We start from the raw sequence: 24565 nt of genomic DNA on the forward strand, positions 1-24565 counted from the left end.
TAAAAGGTCAACTTTCATCGAAATGTAACTTCAGATTTTTGAAGCCCTTATTACCTGTAATGAAACTTAATGATATATTTGTTTAATAATGTCTAGATTTTGTTGAGAAAATGTAACTTCTTTTATCTGGCAGAGCAATTATGTTGAGTGAGTCTCTACTGTTATTTGATTAACTGCTTCTCAAGCTAACTTGCTTCAATTGCTTTGTGTGAACTTGCAAAAGGATATAAGTCATTGCAACCCTAACACAGCCCATTTCATTGGCAGCTGAAAGACCCTTTAGACAGGTTAAAGTACTGAGTTATAAATGCAATCAATAGTAAAATATGGACGTGGATTATCAAAGAGTCAGACCCATAAAGGAGAGGAATAAGCGTCTTGGATCATCTCTAAAAACACACACGCTGATGAATAAAATCATTTTATTTTGTAACACATTCTTTTTGTAAGTAACTGGAGTGATTATTTCTGTATGCATGTTCTTAACTGATTAATCACAATGTTCTTCTTTATAAAATATATCAATAGATTTTCTCAAGCATTAAAACAATTTGTCTTTTTTTTTTTTTTTACAATAATTACAAACCAGTTTTAAACAGTCCTTCTCAGCCTGGCATGTGTTCAGTATAGCTATCTTTCTGTAATGATGGGATAAATAGAGCAAGCCCAACATATATCAAATCTGAGAAATATCCCTTCTAGATATGTATAAAGGACACAAATGACACATTCTGAGAGAGAATAAAAACAAACCAACAATTTTTATTCATCCTTTATGAGTCTTCTGATGTTTTAAGAGATTTGATCTTTGAGTAAAGTGTTTCCTACAAACAAAACAGGCAAATGGTTTCTCTCCTGTGTGAATTCGCTGATGCTTGACAAGAGTCGATTTGTGAGCAAAATATTTCCCACAGACAGAACATAGGAATGGTTTATCTCCTGTGTGTGTTCTCTGATGTGTAATAAGGTTTGATTTCCGCGTAAAACGTCTGTCACACTGAGTGCATGAGAATGGTTTCTCTCCTATGTGAATAGTTTGGTGCTTGACGAGAGCTGATTTGTGAGCAAAACATTTCCCACATTCAGAGCATGAAAACGGTTTATCTCCTGTGTGAAATTTCTGTGTAATGAGATTTGATTTCCACGTTAAATGGCTATTGCCCTCAATGCAAAGGAATGGTTTAAGTGCTGCATGTTTTTCCAGGTGATTATTAAGATTTGATTCATGAGCAAAACGTTTCCCACATTCAGAGCATGAAAATGGTTTATCTCGTGTTTGTTGTTGTCCAGCATGATCTTCTTTGTTATTAAAATATTTCCCACATTCTCCGCGAGGAAATGGCTTTGCAGGGCTGTGGATTCTACGATGTATAATGAGATGCGATCTACGGTAAAAAGATTTCCCACATTGTGAACAAAAAAAAAGCTTTTCACCAGTGTGAGTTCTCATGTGTTTATCTAGGTCTGCTTTGTGGGTGAAGAATCTAGGGCACACCGTGCATGAGAAGAGATTGTCTCTTGTGTGAATGCTGTCTGTGATGTATGTCTTAGTCTGAGTAGTGTAAATTGATTTATTGTTGAGGTTTACATCACAATCAGTAAATTCAGCGATAACGTTGTTTCTTTCCTTTACAGTAGCCTCAGTGATGACTTCTTGAGTAGGAAACCAACATTCGGTCTGTGTACATTCTGCGGGTGTATAAATGTCAGATTGATTGACATTTCCGCTGACAAATGAGGAGGATTGCTCCCTAATATGAGTAGATAGATATTCTGTTTGCCCAACGACTGCTGGTGTATAAATGTCTATTTTTGTGCGATGTCGTTGTCCACAGGAATCAGATTCCTTCTCAACATGAGTAACTTCATCTTCACTCTGTTGATGTTCTGTTGGTGTATAAATGTAAGTGTCTGTTAGATTACTTTGACTAACCGAGCTAGATTCCTCCTTAATATGAGTAACTGTATCTTCAGTCTCTTGATGTTCTGTTTGTGTATAAATGTCAGTGTCTGTGAGGTTTACTTGTCCACATGAGGCAGATTCCTCCTTAATATAATTAAATGTATCTTCAGTCTGTTGATGTTCTGTTTGTGTATAAATGTCAGTGTCTGTGAGGTTTATTTGTCCACATGAGGCAGATTCCTCCTTAATATAATTAAATGTATCTTCAGTCTCTTGATGTTCTGTTTGTGTATAAATGTCAGTGTCTGTGAGGTTTATTTGTCCACATGAGGCAGATTCCTCCTTAATATAATTAAATGTATCTTCAGTCTGTTTATTAATGTCTGTGAGATCTCCTTTTCCTCCTGACACTGATTCCGTCTTAATATAGGTAGATGGAAACTCTGTCCGAGTATGGTCCGTGAGTCTAGAAAAACTGGAGTCCACCAAATTTCCTTCTTCAGATAATGCCGACTTCTCAATATCTTTTACAATAAAGTTTGTTGTCTGCGTCATCGCAGAGCATGAGTCAGAGCAATCTGCACCCAGATCACTTGTAATAAAACTGTTGTTTTTATGTAAATAATCCACTGGTGAAGCAGATGTTTTAGATCCTTCAGATCCATACATTCTCGCCGATTCAGCTGCTAGAAAGAAACAGTCACTGATTAGACAACATTTTCTGTAATATTTTACAAATCGTTCACTCTGATAATTAAAAGGTCTACAAAACGGTCAACTGATGTGACCCCAAAACGTGATTGATAAAGGTTCCTGTAAAGCAATGAAACGTTGCACTAATTGCAAAAAAAAAAAACTATACTAAATAAATCGATGGGTGTTATTTGATATGAAGACCTAAGAGCGCACTGTCATTTTTTTTCTCTATTTCTAAATTTAAAGTGACACTATCATCCTTTGCCCCCTGAAAAATGAGTATTTTATAAAGATAGAATCTTAAAATAGGGACTCTGTCTCTGTATTTCTCTTCCGGCTGACTTGCTGCCCCTTTAAATTGTATTGGAGCAGTTCTGCAGCTTTAAATTGGCACTTCGGATGCAGCCGAAGTGCCGAAGTAGTCGAAGTGGCCGCCATTCGTCAAACGAACACGTGGCGGTGGCCATCTTTGTTCATTCGAACGAGGTCAGCGGTATGTGGAGCCAAATCCATGGAACTGAAATCGGCTACACATTTCAACGAATACCGCTGACCCTTACCTTCTCCTACACTCCGTTTTCAGCTGCAGAAACTAAGTCCTGTTTGGCAGTTTGAACTCACTGCTATACTAAGCTAAATGCACGAATGGCCCCGTTCGTGCATTCGAATGGGACTTAGTCATTTTTCTGTGTAAAATAGGTCATAAGGGACTCCCAGCAAACTTTTGATCTACTGGATGGATTTGTCTGATTTATGATGTGTTTATGTTTATGTTTAAGTGTGCTGATTCTGAATATGTATTTTTTATGAAGATTGGCCGTATATTTTTAAAGTTATAGTTTCCTGCTTGTGATAATTATGTTAACCCATTGTGTACCATAATTATATCACAGGCAGAGGGGAGGATTTTGTGTATAATTGCTGGGAGTGTTTTCTGTAATGTACGTGTGTTATTGGTTGTTCTGTAAAACCCTGTGGGCAGTACTATGTGTGTAGATTGTGAATAAAAGAGGCTGTATGTGCCAGTACAGTCAGTTCTGCTTGACCCTCAAAACGAAGTGTCGTCTCGTGATTGGGAGAATTGGATTGTATGCTGATTGCCAGGAGAGTAAGCTGATTGTATGCTTTTCCTGGTCAGTTGTTTACAGCATTCATATGCTTGAGGCATTCGTATGCTTCTCCGGTTCGGTGGTTGTGGTGTCTGCTGCAGTGCTTGGAGTCCTCAGGAAGAGCTAGGAGCATCCTTTAACGGAGGTACCCAGTCGGGGTGCCCGTCGATCCGCTACACCCCTGTATTAGTCTGTATATTTCAATCAAAGCTATGAAGTATGTTCTGGGGTAGGGTAACAACTAATGTGTCAGACCAGACTCCATTTTGTTATTTTCAAGTTAACAAAGAGGCACAAAATTTCTATCCTTTCTCTAAAACTTTGCCAGAGCTAAAAGGAATGTATAGTATAAACAAACCAAGTGATAAGAGGCTGTCTAAAATGCTAATGGAATAGAATAAATTCTAAACCCAGACATTTGTGACGGAGAAGATTAAATTATTTAATTTTACTTTCTATATGTACAACGTCTTATTGTAGTGGAAGTTCAAATTAAGTTTAACAACTGTCATATTAGAAATTACAGCAGAATTTGGAGACACATAGTCTGAAGAAAACCCCTTGATCTGACAGGAAACATAAAATTATGGCAACATATAGATAAGCCAAAATGACGTCAAAATAGCCACCAGGAAAAGTTAACTCTTTCCTGGATAGGTATGTGGGACGAGACTGCCATCTATAGATCAAATACTAAGTTGCTATCTAGAAGATAACCACACCCCTAGTGCTTCTATTGGTTTATTAGCCAGTGACGAACAGAGAATCTTTCCCTTTAAAAGTTAAGACAAAGGGAAGAGAGGTAAATCAAGGCAGATGCAAGGAGGTATGCAGTAATCAAGAAAATCAGGAGAGAGAAAGCAGTCAGGGGCAAAAGAGTCGGAAGCAGGCTAAGAAAGAAAAGACAGAGAAACATTCCTGGACACTTAACTACCTGAGAACATCTGGTGAGAATATCTATTTAACTGGTAAATATACTGGCTTCATTTAATTAATTTAAATTAATTACAATTTTCTAATTGCATGATATATGACTGGATAAATCACGATCAGATTTCGATATTTAGAAATCTTAGTTAATAAGAAATACATTATTAAACATATTCTGCAGTTAGAAATAATAATTCTGTATTTATGTGACATATCACGTGTTAGCATATCGTGATATTTATCCAGTTGTAATGATTTACTCTAAAAGAAGATAGAGTATCTGTTTAGGCAAATTAAAATATCAGCTTATAGAACATGTAGATTTCTCATTGGATGGATCCAGGAAATGACTAATGACTGCTTTAAATGTTATTTTATTTAAAATTACATAAGAATAGATCTTAAATGCCTAGAAGAGGTCTAGCCAGCATTGAAAGGGTTATTCTAACTGTCAGCTAAAGTTTTTACGACTTCACGCTGCACTCAGAGGAATTCCGTTCTCTGTGTGAAACTTTCACTTTGTCTCTGTGAAGCCCATCATAAATCTTCTTGACAATTAAGACTGTCTTAGCCATTAGGAAATGTTTTTATATTACCATATTGTATTGCATACTCATGTTATACTGAATTTCCATTGATTATTATCACGCATGTTACTTATTATTATTATTTGAATATAAAAATAAATTGTATCTATTTTTATAACAAATTGTGATTTTCTTTATATGGAATACATTTCACTTACATGATAACGATCCTTGGGATCTGAGAATTAAAATAGTGGGTAATTCTCAACTGTTTACTATTATTATCCCATAAATCTCCCCACATCATATCCTGCAATACATGAGCTAAGCACCTTTGATGTTTTGTCCAGTAATAGAATTAAAGGAACAATCCAAGCATCATAACCAGCGCAGCATGCTGTAGTATTATGGTGCCAGGAGTGCTCTAAGTCACTTAAGAAAAGAAGAAAAAAGAAATGTTGTTGCCACCCTGGAACCACCAGAAACTATTGCAGTTTCTATTGGAGTTTCCACTATCTGAGCTAAGCCGAGCCATGCAGGACCAGCTTGTTGGTTTATAGCACTGGTACATACAGTACCTGCAGTGTGCTCAGCAAACCATTTGACAACCAAATCTTGGAAAATGCCAGGGCACACCATGCACCATAACCACTACACTGGGCTCTAGTGATTATGGTATGTGGAGTGTTCTTTTAGTCACATACTGCTCCAGTTTGTATTGAGTAGCTTGGGTGCCGATAGACTGCCCTTGCTGGGTAATAATTTGGACGTAACCTGCTTGTTGCTGCGTGGCTTGAGCTGCTGCTATTTTGGGATCTTTAAGAAGGTGAACACTAAACTGTCCTTGATCTTAGCTAAGCTCTGCTTCCTTCCTGACACATTTCTATCTAAACAGACATGTCACACATCAAAATGTTACTTACCCATTGAGTTTAGTGACTGCTGAGTCTCTGTGGTCATGAGATCCTTAGAGCCTTCTAAATACTGCCACACCTACCAAGAAACATAGAATATGATATCCTCACACTGTATAGGAAGGTGACACACACAATCATCCAGACACATCACACAGTGACACAGTCACCATCCAGACACATCACACAGTGACACAGTCACCACCCAGACACATCACACAGTCACCACCCAGACACATCACACAGTGATACAGTTACCATCCAGACACATCACACAGTGATACAGTTACCATCCAGACACATCACACAGTGACACAGTTACCATCCAGACACATCACACAGTGATACAGTTACCATCCAGACACATCACACAGTGACACAGTCACCACCCAGACACATCACACAGTGATACAGTTACCATCCAGACCCATCACACGGTGATACAGTTACCATCCAGACACATCACACAGTGACACAGTCACCATCCAGGCACATCACACAGTGACACAGTCACCACCCAGGCACATCACACAGTGATACAGTTACCATCCAGACACATCACACAGTGATACAGTTACCATCCAGACACATCACACAGTGACACAGTTACCATCCAGACACACCACACAGTGACACAGTCACCATCCAGACACATCACACAGTGACACAGTCACCATCCAGACACATCACACAGTGACACAGTCACCATCCAGACACATAACACAGTGACACAGTCACCACCCAGACACATCACACAGTGACAGTCACCACCCAGACACATCACACAGTGACACAGTCACCACCCAGACACATCACACAGTGACACAGTCACCACCCAGACACATCACACAGTGATACAGTTGCCACCCAGACACATCACATGGTGATACAGTTACCATCCAGACACATCACACAGTGACACAGTTATCACCCAGACACATCACACAGTAATACAGTTACCACCCAGACACATCACACAGTGATACAGTTGCCACCCAGACACATCACATGGTGATACAGTTACCATCCAGACACATCACACAGTGACACAGTTATCACCCAGACACATCACACAGTAATACAGTTACCACCCAGACACATCACACAGTGATACAGTTGCCACCCAGACACATCACACAGTAATACAGTTGCCACTCAGACACATCAAACAGTGATACAGTTACCATCCAGACACATCACACAGTAATACAGTTACCATCCAGACACATCACACAGTGATACAGTTACCATCCAGACACATCACACAGTGACACAGTTACCACCCAGACACATCACACAGTAATACAGTTACCATCCAGACACATCACACAGTAATACAGTTACCATCCAGACACAACACACAGTGATACAGTTACCATCCAGACACATCACACAGTGACACAGTTACCACTCAGACACATCACACAGTAATACATTTACCATCCAGACACATCACACAGTAATATAGTTACCGCCCAGACACATCACACAGTGATACAGTAACCACCCAGACACAACACACAGTGATACAGTTACCGCCCAGACACAACACACAGTGATACAGTTACCATCCAGACACATCACACAGTGATACAGTTGCCACCCAGACACATCACATGGTGATACAGTTACCATCCAGACACATCACACAGTGACACAGTTATCACCCAGACACATCACACAGTAATACAGTTACCATCCAGACACATCACACAGTGATACAGTTACCATCCAGACACATCACACAGTGATACAGTTACCATCCAGACACATCACACAGTGATACAGTTACCATCCAGACACATCACACAGTGACACAGTTACCATCCAGACACACCACACAGTGACACAGTCACCATCCAGACACATCACACAGTGATACAGTTACCATCCAGACACATCACACAGTGACACAGTCACCATCCAGACACATAACACAGTGACACAGTCACCACCCAGACACATCACACAGTGACAGTCACCACCCAGACACATCATACAGTGACAGTCACCATCCAGACACATAACACAGTGACACAGTCACCACCCAGACACATCACACAGTGACAGTCACCACCCAGACACATCACACAGTGACACAGTCACCACCCAGACACATCACACAGTGATACAGTTGCCACCCAGACACATCACATGGTGATACAGTTACCATCCAGACACATCACACAGTGACACAGTTATCACCCAGACACATCACACAGTAATACAGTTACCACCCAGACACATCACACAGTGATACAGTTGCCACCCAGACACATCACACAGTAATACAGTTGCCACTCAGACACATCACACAGTGATACAGTCACCACCCAGACACATCACACAGTAATACAGTTACCATCCAGACACATCACACAGTGATACAGTTACCATCCAGACACATCACACAGTGACACAGTCACCATCCAGACACATCACACAGTGATACAGTTGCCACCCAGACACATCACATGGTGATACAGTTACCATCCAGACACATCACCCAGACACATCACACAGTAATACAGTTACCATCCAGACACATCACACAGTGATACAGTTACCATCCAGACACATCACACAGTGATACAGTTACCATCCAGACACATCACACAGTGACACAGTTACCATCCAGACACACCACACAGTGACACAGTCACCATCCAGACACATCACACAGTGATACAGTTACCACCCAGACACATCACACAGTGACACAGTCACCACCCAGACACATCACACAGTGACAGTCACCACCCAGACACATCATACAGTGACAGTCACCATCCAGACACATAACACAGTGACACAGTCACCACCCAGACACATCACACAGTGACAGTCACCACCCAGACACATCACACAGTGACACAGTCACCACCCAGACACATCACACAGTGATACAGTTGCCACCCAGACACATCACACAGTGATACAGTTACCATCCAGACACATCACACAGTGACACAGTTATCACCCAGACACATCACACAGTAATACAGTTACCACCCAGACACATCACACAGTGATATAGTTGCCACCCAGACACATCACACAGTAATACAGTTACCATCCAGACACATCACACAGTGATACAGTTACCACCCAGACACAACACACAGTGATACAGTTACCGCCCAGACACAACACACAGTGATACAGTTACCATCCAGACACATCACACAGTGATACAGTTGCCACCCAGACACATCACATGGTGATACAGTTACCATCCAGACACATCACACAGTGACACAGTTATCACCCAGACACATCACACAGTAATACAGTTACCATCCAGACACATCACACAGTGATACAGTTACCATCCAGACACATCACACAGTGATACAGTTACCATCCAGACACATCACACAGTGACACAGTTACCATCCAGACACACCACACAGTGACACAGTCACCATCCAGACACATCACACAGTGACACAGTCACCATCCAGACACATCACACAGTGATACAGTTACCATCCAGACACATCACACAGTGACACAGTCACCATCCAGACACATAACACAGTGACACAGTCACCACCCAGACACATCACACAGTGACAGTCACCACCCAGACACATCATACAGTGACAGTCACCATCCAGACACATAACACAGTGACACAGTCACCACCCAGACACATCACACAGTGACAGTCACCACCCAGACACATCACACAGTGACACAGTCACCACCCAGACACATCACACAGTGATACAGTTGCCACCCAGACACATCACACAGTGACACAGTTATCACCCAGACACATCACACAGTAATACAGTTACCACCCAGACACATCACACAGTGATACAGTTGCCACCCAGACACATCACACGGTAATACAGTTGCCACTCAGACACATCACACAGTGATACAGTTACCATCCAGACACATCACACAGTGATACAGTTACCATCCAGACACATCACACAGTGACACAGTTACCACCCAGACACATCACACAGTAATACAGTTACCATCCAGACACATCACACAGTAATACAGTTACCATCCAGACACAACACACAGTGATACAGTTACCATCCAGACACATCACACAGTGACACAGTTACCACTCAGACACATCACACAGTAATACATTTACCATCCAGACACATCACACAGTAATATAGTTACCGCCCAGACACATCACACAGTGATACAGTTACCACCCAGACACAACACACAGTGATACAGTTACCGCCCAGACACAACACACAGTGATACAGTTACCATCCAGACACATCACACAGTGATACAGTTGCCACCCAGACACATCACATGGTGATACAGTTACCATCCAGACACATCACACAGTGACACAGTTATCACCCAGACACATCACACAGTGATACAGTTACCATCCAGACACATCACACAGTGATATAGTTACCATCCAGACACATCACACAGTGACACAGTTACCATCCAGACACACCACACAGTGACACAGTCACCATCCAGACACATCACACAGTGATACAGTTACCATCCAGACACATCACACAGTGACACAGTCACCATCCAGACACATAACACAGTGACACAGTCACCACCCAGACACATCACACAGTGACAGTCACCACCCAGACACATCATACAGTGACAGTCACCATCCAGACACATAACACAGTGACACAGTCACCACCCAGACACATCACACAGTGACAGTCACCACCCAGACACATCACACAGTGACACAGTCACCACCCAGACACATCACACAGTGATACAGTTGCCACCCAGACACATCACATGGTGATACAGTTACCATCCAGACACATCACACAGTGACACAGTTATCACCCAGACACATCACACAGTAATACAGTTACCACCCAGACACATCACACAGTGATACAGTTGCCACCCAGACACATCACACAGTAATACAGTTGCCACTCAGACACATCACACAGTGATACAGTCACCACCCAGACACATCACACAGTAATACAGTTACCATCCAGACACATCACACAGTGATACAGTTACCATCCAGACACATCACACAGTGACACAGTCACCATCCAGACACATCACACAGTGATACAGTTGCCACCCAGACACATCACATGGTGATACAGTTACCATCCAGACACATCACCCAGACACATCACACAGTAATACAGTTACCATCCAGACACATCACACAGTGATACAGTTACCATCCAGACACATCACACAGTGATACAGTTACCATCCAGACACATCACACAGTGACACAGTTACCATCCAGACACACCACACAGTGACACAGTCACCATCCAGACACATCACACAGTGATACAGTTACCACCCAGACACATCACACAGTGACACAGTCACCACCCAGACACATCACACAGTGACAGTCACCACCCAGACACATCATACAGTGACAGTCACCATCCAGACACATAACACAGTGACACAGTCACCACCCAGACACATCACACAGTGACAGTCACCACCCAGACACATCACACAGTGACACAGTCACCACCCAGACACATCACACAGTGATACAGTTGCCACCCAGACACATCACACAGTGATACAGTTACCATCCAGACACATCACACAGTGACACAGTTATCACCCAGACACATCACACAGTAATACAGTTACCACCCAGACACATCACACAGTGATATAGTTGCCACCCAGACACATCACACAGTAATACAGTTACCATCCAGACACATCACACAGTGATACAGTTACCACCCAGACACAACACACAGTGATACAGTTACCGCCCAGACACAACACACAGTGATACAGTTACCATCCAGACACATCACACAGTGATACAGTTGCCACCCAGACACATCACATGGTGATACAGTTACCATCCAGACACATCACACAGTGACACAGTTATCACCCAGACACATCACACAGTAATACAGTTACCATCCAGACACATCACACAGTGATACAGTTACCATCCAGACACATCACACAGTGATACAGTTACCATCCAGACACATCACACAGTGACACAGTTACCATCCAGACACACCACACAGTGACACAGTCACCATCCAGACACATCACACAGTGACACAGTCACCATCCAGACACATCACACAGTGATACAGTTACCATCCAGACACATCACACAGTGACACAGTCACCATCCAGACACATAACACAGTGACACAGTCACCACCCAGACACATCACACAGTGACAGTCACCACCCAGACACATCATACAGTGACAGTCACCATCCAGACACATAACACAGTGACACAGTCACCACCCAGACACATCACACAGTGACAGTCACCACCCAGACACATCACACAGTGACACAGTCACCACCCAGACACATCACACAGTGATACAGTTGCCACCCAGACACATCACACAGTGACACAGTTATCACCCAGACACATCACACAGTAATACAGTTACCACCCAGACACATCACACAGTGATACAGTTGCCACCCAGACACATCACACAGTAATACAGTTGCCACTCAGACACATCACACAGTGATACAGTCACCACCCAGACACATCACACAGTAATACAGTTACCATCCAGACACATCACACAGTGATACAGTTACCATCCAGACACATCACACAGTGACACAGTCACCATCCAGACACATCACACAGTGATACAGTTACCATCCAGACACATCACACAGTGACACAGTCACCACCCAGACACATCACACAGTGACAGTCACCACCCAGACACATCATACAGTGACAGTCACCATCCAGACACATAACACAGTGACACAGTCACCACCCAGACACATCACACAGTGACAGTCACCACCCAGACACATCACACAGTGACACAGTCACCACCCAGACACATCACACAGTGATACAGTTGCCACCCAGACACATCACATGGTGATACAGTTACCATCCAGACACATCACACAGTGACACAGTTATCACCCAGACACATCACACAGTAATACAGTTACCACCCAGACACATCACACAGTGATATAGTTGCCACCCAGACACATCACACAGTAATACAGTTGCCACTCAGACACAACACACAGTAATACAGTTACCATCCAGACACATCACACAGTGATACAGTTGCCACCCAGACACATCACACAGTAATACAGTTACCATCCAGACACATCACACAGTGATACAGTTACCACCCAGACACATCACACAGTAATACAGTTACCATCCAGACACATCACACAGTAATACAGTTACCATCCAGACACAACACACAGTGATACAGTTACCATCCAGACACATCACACAGTGACACAGTTACCACCCAGACACATCACACAGTAATACAGTTACCATCCAGACACATCACACAGTAATACAGTTACCGCCCAGACACATCACACAGTGATACAGTTACCACCCAGACACATCACACAGTGATACAGTTACCGCCCAGACACAACACACAGTGATACAGTTACCATCCAGACACATCACACAGTGATACAGTTGCCACCCAGACACATCACATGGTGATACAGTTACCATCCAGACACATCACACAGTGACACAGTTATCACCCAGACACATCACACAGTAATACAGTTACCACCCAGACACATCACACAGTGATACAGTTGCCGCCCAGACACATCACACAGTAATACAGTTGCCACTCAGACACATCACACAGTGATACAGTCACCACCCAGACACATCACACAGTGATACAGTCACCACCCAGACACATCACACAGTAATACAGTTACCATCCAGACACATCACACAGTGATACAGTTACCATCCAGACACATCACACAGTGACACAGTTACCACCCAGACACATCACACAGTAATACAGTTACCATCCAGACACATCACACAGTGACACAGTTACCACCCAGACACATCACACATCCAGACACATCACACAGTAATACAGTTACCATCCAGACACAACACACAGTAATACAGTTACCGCCCAGACACATCACACAGTGATACAGTTACCACCCAGACACAACATACAGTGATACAGTTACCGCCCAGACACAACACACAGTGATACAGTTACCATCCAGACATATCACACAGTTACCACCCAGACACATCACACAGTTACCACCCAGACACATCACACAGTTACCACCCAGACACATCACACAGTTACCACCCAGACACATCACACAGTTACCACCCAGACACATCACACAGTTACCACCCAGACACATCACACAGTTACCACCCAGACACATCACACAGTGACACAGTTACCATCCAGACACATCACACAGTGACACAGTTACCATCCAGACACATCACATCACACAGTGACACAGTTACCGCCCAGACACATCACATCACATAGTGATACAGTTACTGTCTGTGATGGTAGTCACGATCACTGGGGATGAAAAAAAGACACTCTATGAAAGTCCCCAGATTGCCCTTGGTGTATATAATGTATTGATTATCCAGGTTGTATGTGCCTTTCCCCTTCCCCCTCTTTTCCTGTCTTATTGTTCTCCCAGTAGAGCGTTGTCCAATTGTTCCAGGGACACTTCCAAATCAGTTCAAACTGGCTGCTCTGCCACTCCTTCAAATCTATTAGGTGGTCCTCAAGCCTTGTTATTATCTGTCCCCACCTTCTTGGTAATTACAGGGCCCTATGCACACTGGTTGTAGGCTTTGTAGTGTGATTGGTTGCTATCTTAAGTCTATGCTGCTATTGGTTGACTTCGGATATGTAGTGTGATTGGTTTTATCTAAAGTCCATACAGCCATTGGGTAACACTGTAACCCAATTGTTAGTGTTGTCTAGTGCTTGGGGAGGTGGGCTATAATCTGCACAGCAGCCTTTTCTCCCAACCGGAGTAGACTTTAGCGGAGATACTCGCTTGGAGTATTGGAGCTCCGCTACATTGTCCAGACACATCACACAATTACACAGTTACCATCCAAACACATCACACAGTTGCCGGCCAGACACATCCCTTGGTTTTACAGTATAATGCTCCATTCCCAGCAACCTCACCTCTCCAGTCAGTAGGTGGATGATCTTATTGGTCAGTTCGAGGACCTTCTTGTCATGGTTCCTTGCCTGAATCAATGGGTGGCGTGGAGGCAATGTGCTGGGGCTTAGAGCCCTGTAGCATCTTCCTGTTACATGGGAACCGTCTTTCTGCATGACTTGGTCACAAGGCTTTTTCTCAATAATGTAATCCTGCATATTTAAAGAAAGTAATGAGATCATAGTACAGATAAATGTGTCTTCCTAGTCACAATTCATTAATCTTAGAAAAAGTCAACCATATACCTAGCCAGGTTGCCTCTTATAAACTCTTAATATATCAAGGAGTATGATGTCTATACCACCCAGTGGGTGTAGATCACCATCAGCACTCTTTCAGGATCAGGCACATCTTTGAGAGTTAGAGCCAGAATGTGGTTATTACTGTTATGTTCTGAACAAAAATGCCTATTCCTGACAAAATATCTTTGTTAGCAAAATGCATTTCAGTCAGGGCAGTAGTTGGAGAATATTAATATTTATTGTAAAAGGGAAACATTTTATATCAACGTTTTACGATCTTCACAACTGGAAGACTCAGTTACACAATATCTTGTCATTCATTTAGCAATCTATGATAACCACAAGTGGAAACCATGACAGGGCATAGAACTGGTAAAAGAAGTTTAAATACTTTCAAAATGGCTGTAATAGGTTGAGTCAGGACACATGATGTCAGGAAGTGCATGCGTGATGTGAACGTGATGATGCACATCCGCGACATATTTCCGAGTGGGATCCGCTGTCCCCTTATATGCCTCTGGTTCGCGGTGGCTGGCGTCATACATCATGCTGGCCGTGAGCACAACCAGAAGAGGCCAAGAAGCAGCCGGAGTCCCAAACCACTGAGAGACCCGCGGGCAGCATTACAGTCACTTACAGTTTCATGGCTGTGTCTTTACATCAGGTTTATTCACAGACACACACATTGGGAGGGCTTCCACAACCAATATCATCATGTGAGGTCTCCCACATAGCAGCTAAACTACAATGTCTAATATTAAAAAAAATAGATGGAGGTAGGTAATACTACTAACATATCAATCCTACACACACTGACACTTAAAACTCCCATCGCATCGAAGCTGAACTGTGGCAAAGGACCATCTCACCCCTGGATTAATGAACGCTTGTTTCACAGGTATTGGGGAGACAGGCCCAGGAGACTCTCTAACATCCCACCATTATGCAGAAATGTGTAAAATTATAACTCTGGGGTGTTACCAATAAATTTGAAAGAAACTAAGTTAATAAAACCATTCTTTGGCTTTTTCTATCTCATACATGTTTTATTCATAATGGTTCATGCGTTAAATGACTGAAAATAAATCCTACAAATACCAGCATTAAACTGTTTTTGGGAAATACGTCCCTTCACTAAAGAACAGAGAGTTGAGATTGGCTAAGACATAACAGCCCCTTCATGGTCTGTAGAAAATCTGCAGATAATCACGTAAGAAAGGACCGTAACAAATATTTTTTTCTCTCTCTCTCTCTTTCAACATATTCTTTTTCTGCGGGTATCTACATCTTGCATTATAAAGGGTGTCAACACAAGCCCAGGATATCCTACCAAACAGATGATCTCTGTACTGATATTACCCAAAATCCCTCACCTCTCCAGCCAGCAGGTAGATGATCTCCATACTGACATTACCCAGAATCCCTCACCTCTCCAGCCAGCAGGTAGATGATCTCCATGGTGACATTACCCAGAATCCCTCACCTCTCCAGTCAGCAGGTAGATGATCTCCATACTGACATTACCCAGAATCCCTCACCTCTCCAGTCAGCAGGTAGATGATCTCCATAATGACATTACCCAAAATCCCTCACCTCTCCAGTCAGCAGGTAGATGATCTCCATACTGACATTACCCAGAATCCCTCACCTCTCCAGTCAGCAGGTAGATGATCTCCATGGTGACATTACCCAGAATCCCTCACCTCTCCAGTCAGCAGGTAGATGATCTCCATAATGACATTACCCAAAATCCCTCACCTCTCCAGTCAGCAGGTAGATGATCTCCATACTGACATTACCCAGAATCCCTCACCTCTCCAGTCAGTAGGTAGATGATCTCCATAATGACATTACCCAGAATCCCTCACCTCTCCAGTCAGCAGGTAGATGATCTCCATACTGACATTACCCAGAATCCCTCACCTCTCCAGTCAGCAGGTAGATGATCTCCATACTGACATTACCCAGAATCCCTCACCTCTCCAGTCAGCAGGTAGATGATCTCCATAATGACATTACCCAGAATCCCTCACCTCTCCAGTCAGCAGGTAGATGATCTCCATGGTGACATTACCCAGAATCCCTCACCTCTCCAGCCAGCAGGTAGATGATCTCCATACTGACATTACCCAGAATCCCTCACCTCTCCAGTCAGCAGGTAGATGATCTCCATAATGACATTACCCAGAATCCCTCACCTCTCCAGTCAGCAGGTAGATGATCTCCATACTGACATTTCCCAGAATCCCTCACCTCTCCAGTCAGCAGGTAGATGATCTCCATACTGACATTACCCAGAATCCCTCACCTCTCCAGCCAGCAGGTAGATGATCTCCATAATGACATTACCCAGAATCCCTCACCTCTCCAGCCAGCAGGTAGATGATCTCCATACTGACATTACCCAGAATCCCTCACCTCTCCAGTCAGCAGGTAGATGATCTCCATGGTAACATTACCCAGAATCCCTCACCTCTCCAGTCAGCAGGTAGATGATCTCCATACTGACATTACCCAGAATCCCTCACCTCTCCAGTCAGCAGGTAGATGATCTCCATAATGACATTACCCAGAATCCCTCACCTCTCCAGTCAGCAGGTAGATGATCTCCATAACGACATTACCCAGAATCCCTCACCTCTCCAGTCAGCAGGTAGATGGTCTCCATACTGACATTACCCAGAATCCCTCACCTCTCCAGTCAGCAGGTAGATGGTCTCCATACTGACATTACCCAGAATCCCTCACCTCTCCAGTCAGCAGGTAGATGATCTCCATAATGACATTACGCAGAATCCCTCACCTCTCCAGTCAGCAGGTAGATGGTCTCCATACTGACATTACCCTGAATCCCTCACCTCTCCAGTCAGCAGGTAGATGATCTCCATAATGACATTACCCAGAATCCCTCACCTCTCCAGCCAGCAGGTAGATGATCTCCATAATGACATTACCCAGAATCCCTCACCTCTCCAGTCAGCAGGTAGATGATCTCCATGGTGACATTACCCAGAATCCCTCACCTCTCCAGTCAGCAGGTAGATGATCTCCATGGTGACATTACCCAGAATCCCTCACCTCCCCAGTCAGCAGGTAGATGATCTCCATACTGACATTACCCAGAATCCCTCACCTCTCCAGTCAGCAGGTAGATGATCTCCATACTGATATTACCCAGAATCCCTCACCTCTCCAGCCAGCAGGTAGATGATCTCCATAATGACATTACCCAGAATCCCTCACCTCTCCAGCCAGCAGGTAGATGATCTCCATACTGACATTACCCAGAATCCCTCACCTCTCCAGTCAGCAGGTAGATGATCTCCATAATGACATTACCCAGAATCCCTCACCTCTCCAGTCAGCAGGTAGATGATCTCCATAACGACATTACCCAGAATCCCTCACCTCTCCAGTCAGCAGGTAGATGGTCTCCATACTGACATTACCCAGAATCCCTCACCTCTCCAGTCAGCAGGTAGATGATCTCCATAATGACATTACCCAGAATCCCTCACCTCTCCAGTCAGCAGGTAGATGGTCTCCATACTGACATTACCCTGAATCCCTCACCTCTCCAGTCAGCAGGTAGATGATCTCCATAATGACATTACCCAGAATCCCTCACCTCTCCAGCCAGCAGGTAGATGATCTCCATAATGACATTACCCAGAATCCCTCACCTCTCCAGTCAGCAGGTAGATGATCTCCATGGTGACATTACCCAGAATCCCTCACCTCTCCAGTCAGCAGGTAGATGATCTCCATGGTGACATTACCCAGAATCCCTCACCTCCCCAGTCAGCAGGTAGATGATCTCCATACTGACATTACCCAGAATCCCTCACCTCTCCAGTCAGCAGGTAGATGATCTCCATGGTGACATTACCCAGAATCCCCCACCTCTCCAGTCAGCAGGTAGATGATCTCCATAATGACATTACCCAGAATCCCTCACCTCTCCAGTCAGCAGGTAGATGATCTCCATGGTGACATTACCCAGAATCCCCCACCTCTCCAGCCAGCAGGTAGATGATCTCCATGGTGACATTACCCAGAATCCCTCACCTCTCCAATCAGCAGGTAGATGATCTCCATACTGACATTACCCAGAATCCCTCACCTCTCCAGTCAGCAGGTAGATGATCTCCATAATGACATTACCCAGAATCCCTCCCCTCTCCAGCCAGCAGATAGATGATCTCCATACTGACATTACCCAGAATCCCTCAACTCTCCAGTCAGCAGGTAGATGATCTCCATACTGACATTGCCCAGAATCCCTCACCTTTCCAGTCAGCAGGTAGATGATCTCCATACTGACATTACCCAGAATCCCTCACCTCTCCAGTCAGCTGGTAGATGATCTCCATGGTGACATTACCCAGAATCCCTCACCTTTCCAGTCAGCAGGTAGATGATCTCCATGGTGACATTACCCAGAATCCCTCACCTCTCCAGTCAGCAGGTAGATGATCTCCATACTGACATTACCCAGAATCCCTCACCTCTCCAGTTAGCAGGTAGATGATCTCCATACTGACATTACCCAGAATCCCTCACCTCTCCAGTCAGCAGGTAGATGATCTCCATGGTGACATTACCCAGAATCCCTCACCTCTCCAGTCAGCAGGTAGATGATCTCCATAATGACATTACCCAGAATCCCTCACCTCTCCAGTCAGCAGGTAGATGATCTCCGTACTGATATTACCCAGAATCCCTCACCTCTCCAGTCAGCAGGTAGATGATCTCCATACTGACATTACCCAGAATCCCTCACCTCTCCAGTTAGCAGGTAGATGATCTCCATACTGACATTACCCAGAATCCCTCACCTCTCCAGTTAGCAGGTAGATGATCTCCATACTGACATTACCCAGAATCCCTCACCTCTCCAGTCAGCAGGTAGATGATCTCCATAATGACATTACCCAGAATCCCTCACCTCTCCAGTCAGCAGGTAGATGATCTCCATACTGACATTACCCAGAATCCCTCACCTCTCCAGTCAGCAGGTAGATGATCTCCATACTGACATTACCCAGAATCCCTCACGTCTCCAGTCAGCAGGTAGATGATCTCCATGGTGACATTACCCAGAATCCCTCACCTCCCCAGTCAGCAGGTAGATGATCTCCATACTGACATTACCCAGAATCCCTCACCTCTCCAGTCAGCAGGTAGATGATCTCCATACTGACATTACCCAGAATCCCTCACCTCTCCAGTCAGCAGGTAGATGATCTCCATGGTGACATTACCCAGAATCCCTCACCTCTCCAGTCAGCAGGTAGATGATCTCCATAATGACATTACCCAGAATCCCTCACCTCTCCAGTCAGCAGGTAGATGATCTTCATAATGACATTACCCAGAATCCCTCACCTCCCCAGTCAGCAGGTAGATGATGTCCATAATGACATTACCCAGAATCCCTCACCTCCCCAGTCAGCAGGTAGATGATGTCCATAATGACATTACCCAGAATCCCTCACCTCTCCAGTCAGCAGGCAGATGATCTCCATGGTAAGATCCATGATCTCTGTCACTTGATACCGTTCCCCTTTCATTTTCACTAGGCCACAAAGAGAGATAATTCAGATAAAATCGTATGTACAGTCCCAGCTCCCACATATAACACAGAGAGAGATAATTCAGATATAATCCTATATACAGCTCCAGCTCCCACTTATAAGATTGAATAGAATATGTAAATGTAGTTTATATAAAATGCTATATACAGATATAATAATAGTCATAACAACAAAGTATTTAACCAGGAAAGGTACATTCAGATTACGTCCTGGGGATGTTACCTTAGCTCAACATCCAGGGGTTCTTACTATTACCCAATTTAATGGTACTCATTAATTTAAAGATATACTTAATATATAATGCTATATACAGATATAATAGATATAATATATAATGCTATATACAGATATAATAGATATAATATATAATGCTATATACAGATATAATATATAAATATAATTAATATATAATGGTATAAAGATATCATATATAGAGATAATTCATTTATAATGCAATAAAGATATCATAGAGATAATATATAATGCTATATATAATATATAATTTTAGTATATAATGCTATATAGATATCATATATAGAGATAATTAATATATATTATACAGATATAATATATAGAGAGAGAATTTATATATATTATATAGATATAATATATAGATAAATATAGATAATATATGCTATATACAGATATAATATATAGATAATATATAGTTATAATATAAATATAGATAATTAATATATAATGCTACATACAGATATCATATATAGATAATATACCGATATAATATAAATAGAGATAATTAATATATTATGCTATATACAGATATCATATATATATATATATATATATATATATATATATGAGAGATAATATATATTATATAGATATAATATACAGATAATTTACAGATATAACATATAGATACAATATATAGATCATTTACAGATATAACATATAGATACAATATATAGATCATTTACAGATATAATATATAGATACAATATATAGATCATTTACAGATATAATATATAGATATAATATATAGATATAATATATAGATAATTTACAGATATAATATACAGATAATATACAGATATAATATACAGATATAATATATAGATAATATACAGATATAATATATAGATAATATACAGATATAATACACAGATATAATATATAGAAAATATACAGATATAATATATAGATATAATATCCAGATAATATACAGATATAATATATAGATAATATATAGATATAATATATAGATATAATATATAGATAATATACAGATAAAATATATAGATAATATACAGATATAATATACAGATATAATATACAGATATAATATACAGATATAATATATAGATAATATACAGATATAATATATAGATATAATATATAGATAATATACAGATATAATATATAGATAATATACAGATATAATATATAGATATAATATATAGATAATATACAGATATAATATATAGATAATATACAGATATAATATATAGATAATATACAGATATAATATATAGATAATATATAGATATAATATATAGATATAATATATAGATAATATATAGATATAATATATAGATATAATATACAGATATAATATATACATAATATATAGATATAATATATAGATAATATACAGATATAATATATACATAATATATAGATATAATATACAGATAATATACAGATATAATATATACATAATATATAGATATAATATACAGATATAATATATAGATATAATATATAGATAATATACAGATATAATATATAGATAATATACAGATGTAATATATAGATGTAATATATAGATGTAATATATAGATGTAATATATAGATGTAATATATAGATGTAATATATAGATGTAATATATAGATATAATATACAGATAATATATAGATATAATATATAGATATAATATACAGATATAATATATACATAATATATAGATATAATATATAGATAATATACAGATATAATATATACATAATATATAGATATAATATACAGATAATATACAGATATAATATATACATAATATATAGATATAATATACAGATATAATATATAGATATAATATATAGATAATATACAGATATAATATATAGATAATATACAGATGTAATATATAGATGTAATATATAGATGTAATATATAGATGTAATATATAGATGTAATATATAGATGTAATATATAGATGTAATATATAGATATAATATACAGATAATATATAGATATAATATATAGATATAATATACAGATATAATATATACATAATATATAGATATAATATATAGATAATATACAGATATAATATATACATAATATATAGATATAATATACAGATATAATATATAGATATAATATATAGATAATATACAGATATAATATATAGATAATATACAGATGTAATATACAGATATAATATATAGATGTAATATATAGATGTAATATATAGATGTAATATATAGATGTAATATATAGATGTAATATATAGATGTAATATATAGATGTAATATATAGATGTAATATATAGATGTAATATATAGATGTAATATATAGATGTAATATATAGAGATGTAATATATAGATATAATATATAGATAATATACAGATACAATATATAGATATAATATATAGATATAATATATAGATAATATACAGATATAATATATAGATATAATATACAGATATAATATATAGATATAATATATAGATAATATACAGATATAATACACAGATATAATATATAGATAATATACAGATACAATATACAGATATAATATATAGATAATATACAGATATAATATACAGATATAATATATAGATATAATATACAGATATAATATATAGATAATATACAGATATAATACACAGATATAATATATAGATAATATACAGATACAATATACAGATATAATATATAGATAATATACAGATATAATATATAGATATAATATATAGATGTAATATATAGATATAATAGACAGATATAATATATAGATATAATATACAGATAATATACAGATATAATATAATATATAGATAATATATATAGATAATATACAGATATAATATAATATATAGATAATATATATAGATAATATACAGATATAATATATAGATATAATATATAGATGTAATATATAGATAATATACAGATATAATATATAGATATAATATATAGATATAATATATAGATAATAGACAGATATAATATATAGATATAATGCATAGATAATATACAGATATAATATATAGATATAATATACAGATATAATATATAGATAATATATAGATATAATATACAGAAATACACAGATATAATATATAGATAATATACAGATACAATATACAGATATAATATATAGATAATAGACAGATATAATATACAGATATAATATACAGATATAATATATAGATATAATACAGATATAATATATAGATAATATACAGATATAATATAGATATAATATACAGATATAATATACAGATATAATATATAGATAATATACAGATATAATATGTAGATAATATATAGATATAATATACAGATATAATATGTAGATAATATACAGATATAATATGTAGATAATATACAGATATAATATATAGATATAATATAGATATAATATACAGA

General features: G+C 39.7%; 1 protein-coding gene across 2 annotated transcripts; it reads right to left on the bottom strand.

Annotated features, from left to right (window-relative positions):
• Positions 1–446: 446 nt before the first annotated feature.
• Positions 447–20931, bottom strand: LOC134575173 (zinc finger protein 134-like). 2 transcript variants are annotated; one of them, XM_063434401.1, is made up of 4 exons: positions 20850–20931; positions 15073–15261; positions 6089–6158; positions 447–2586 (listed from the first exon to the last, which is right to left on the bottom strand). In XM_063434401.1, exons 1-4 carry the CDS (start codon positions 20922–20924, stop codon positions 767–769), a joined length of 2154 nt encoding a protein of 717 aa, XP_063290471.1. In that variant the 5' UTR covers positions 20925–20931; the 3' UTR covers positions 447–766. The 2 variants fall into 2 exon arrangements, with proteins under 2 accessions (XP_063290471.1, XP_063290470.1); XM_063434400.1 differs by having other exon boundaries at positions 447–2589.
• Positions 20932–24565: the final 3634 nt, after the last annotated feature.

This window comes from Pelobates fuscus, chromosome 10 (assembly GCF_036172605.1).
Source record: "Pelobates fuscus isolate aPelFus1 chromosome 10, aPelFus1.pri, whole genome shotgun sequence".
In the NCBI taxonomy this organism is placed as follows: Eukaryota; Metazoa; Chordata; class Amphibia; order Anura; family Pelobatidae; genus Pelobates; species Pelobates fuscus.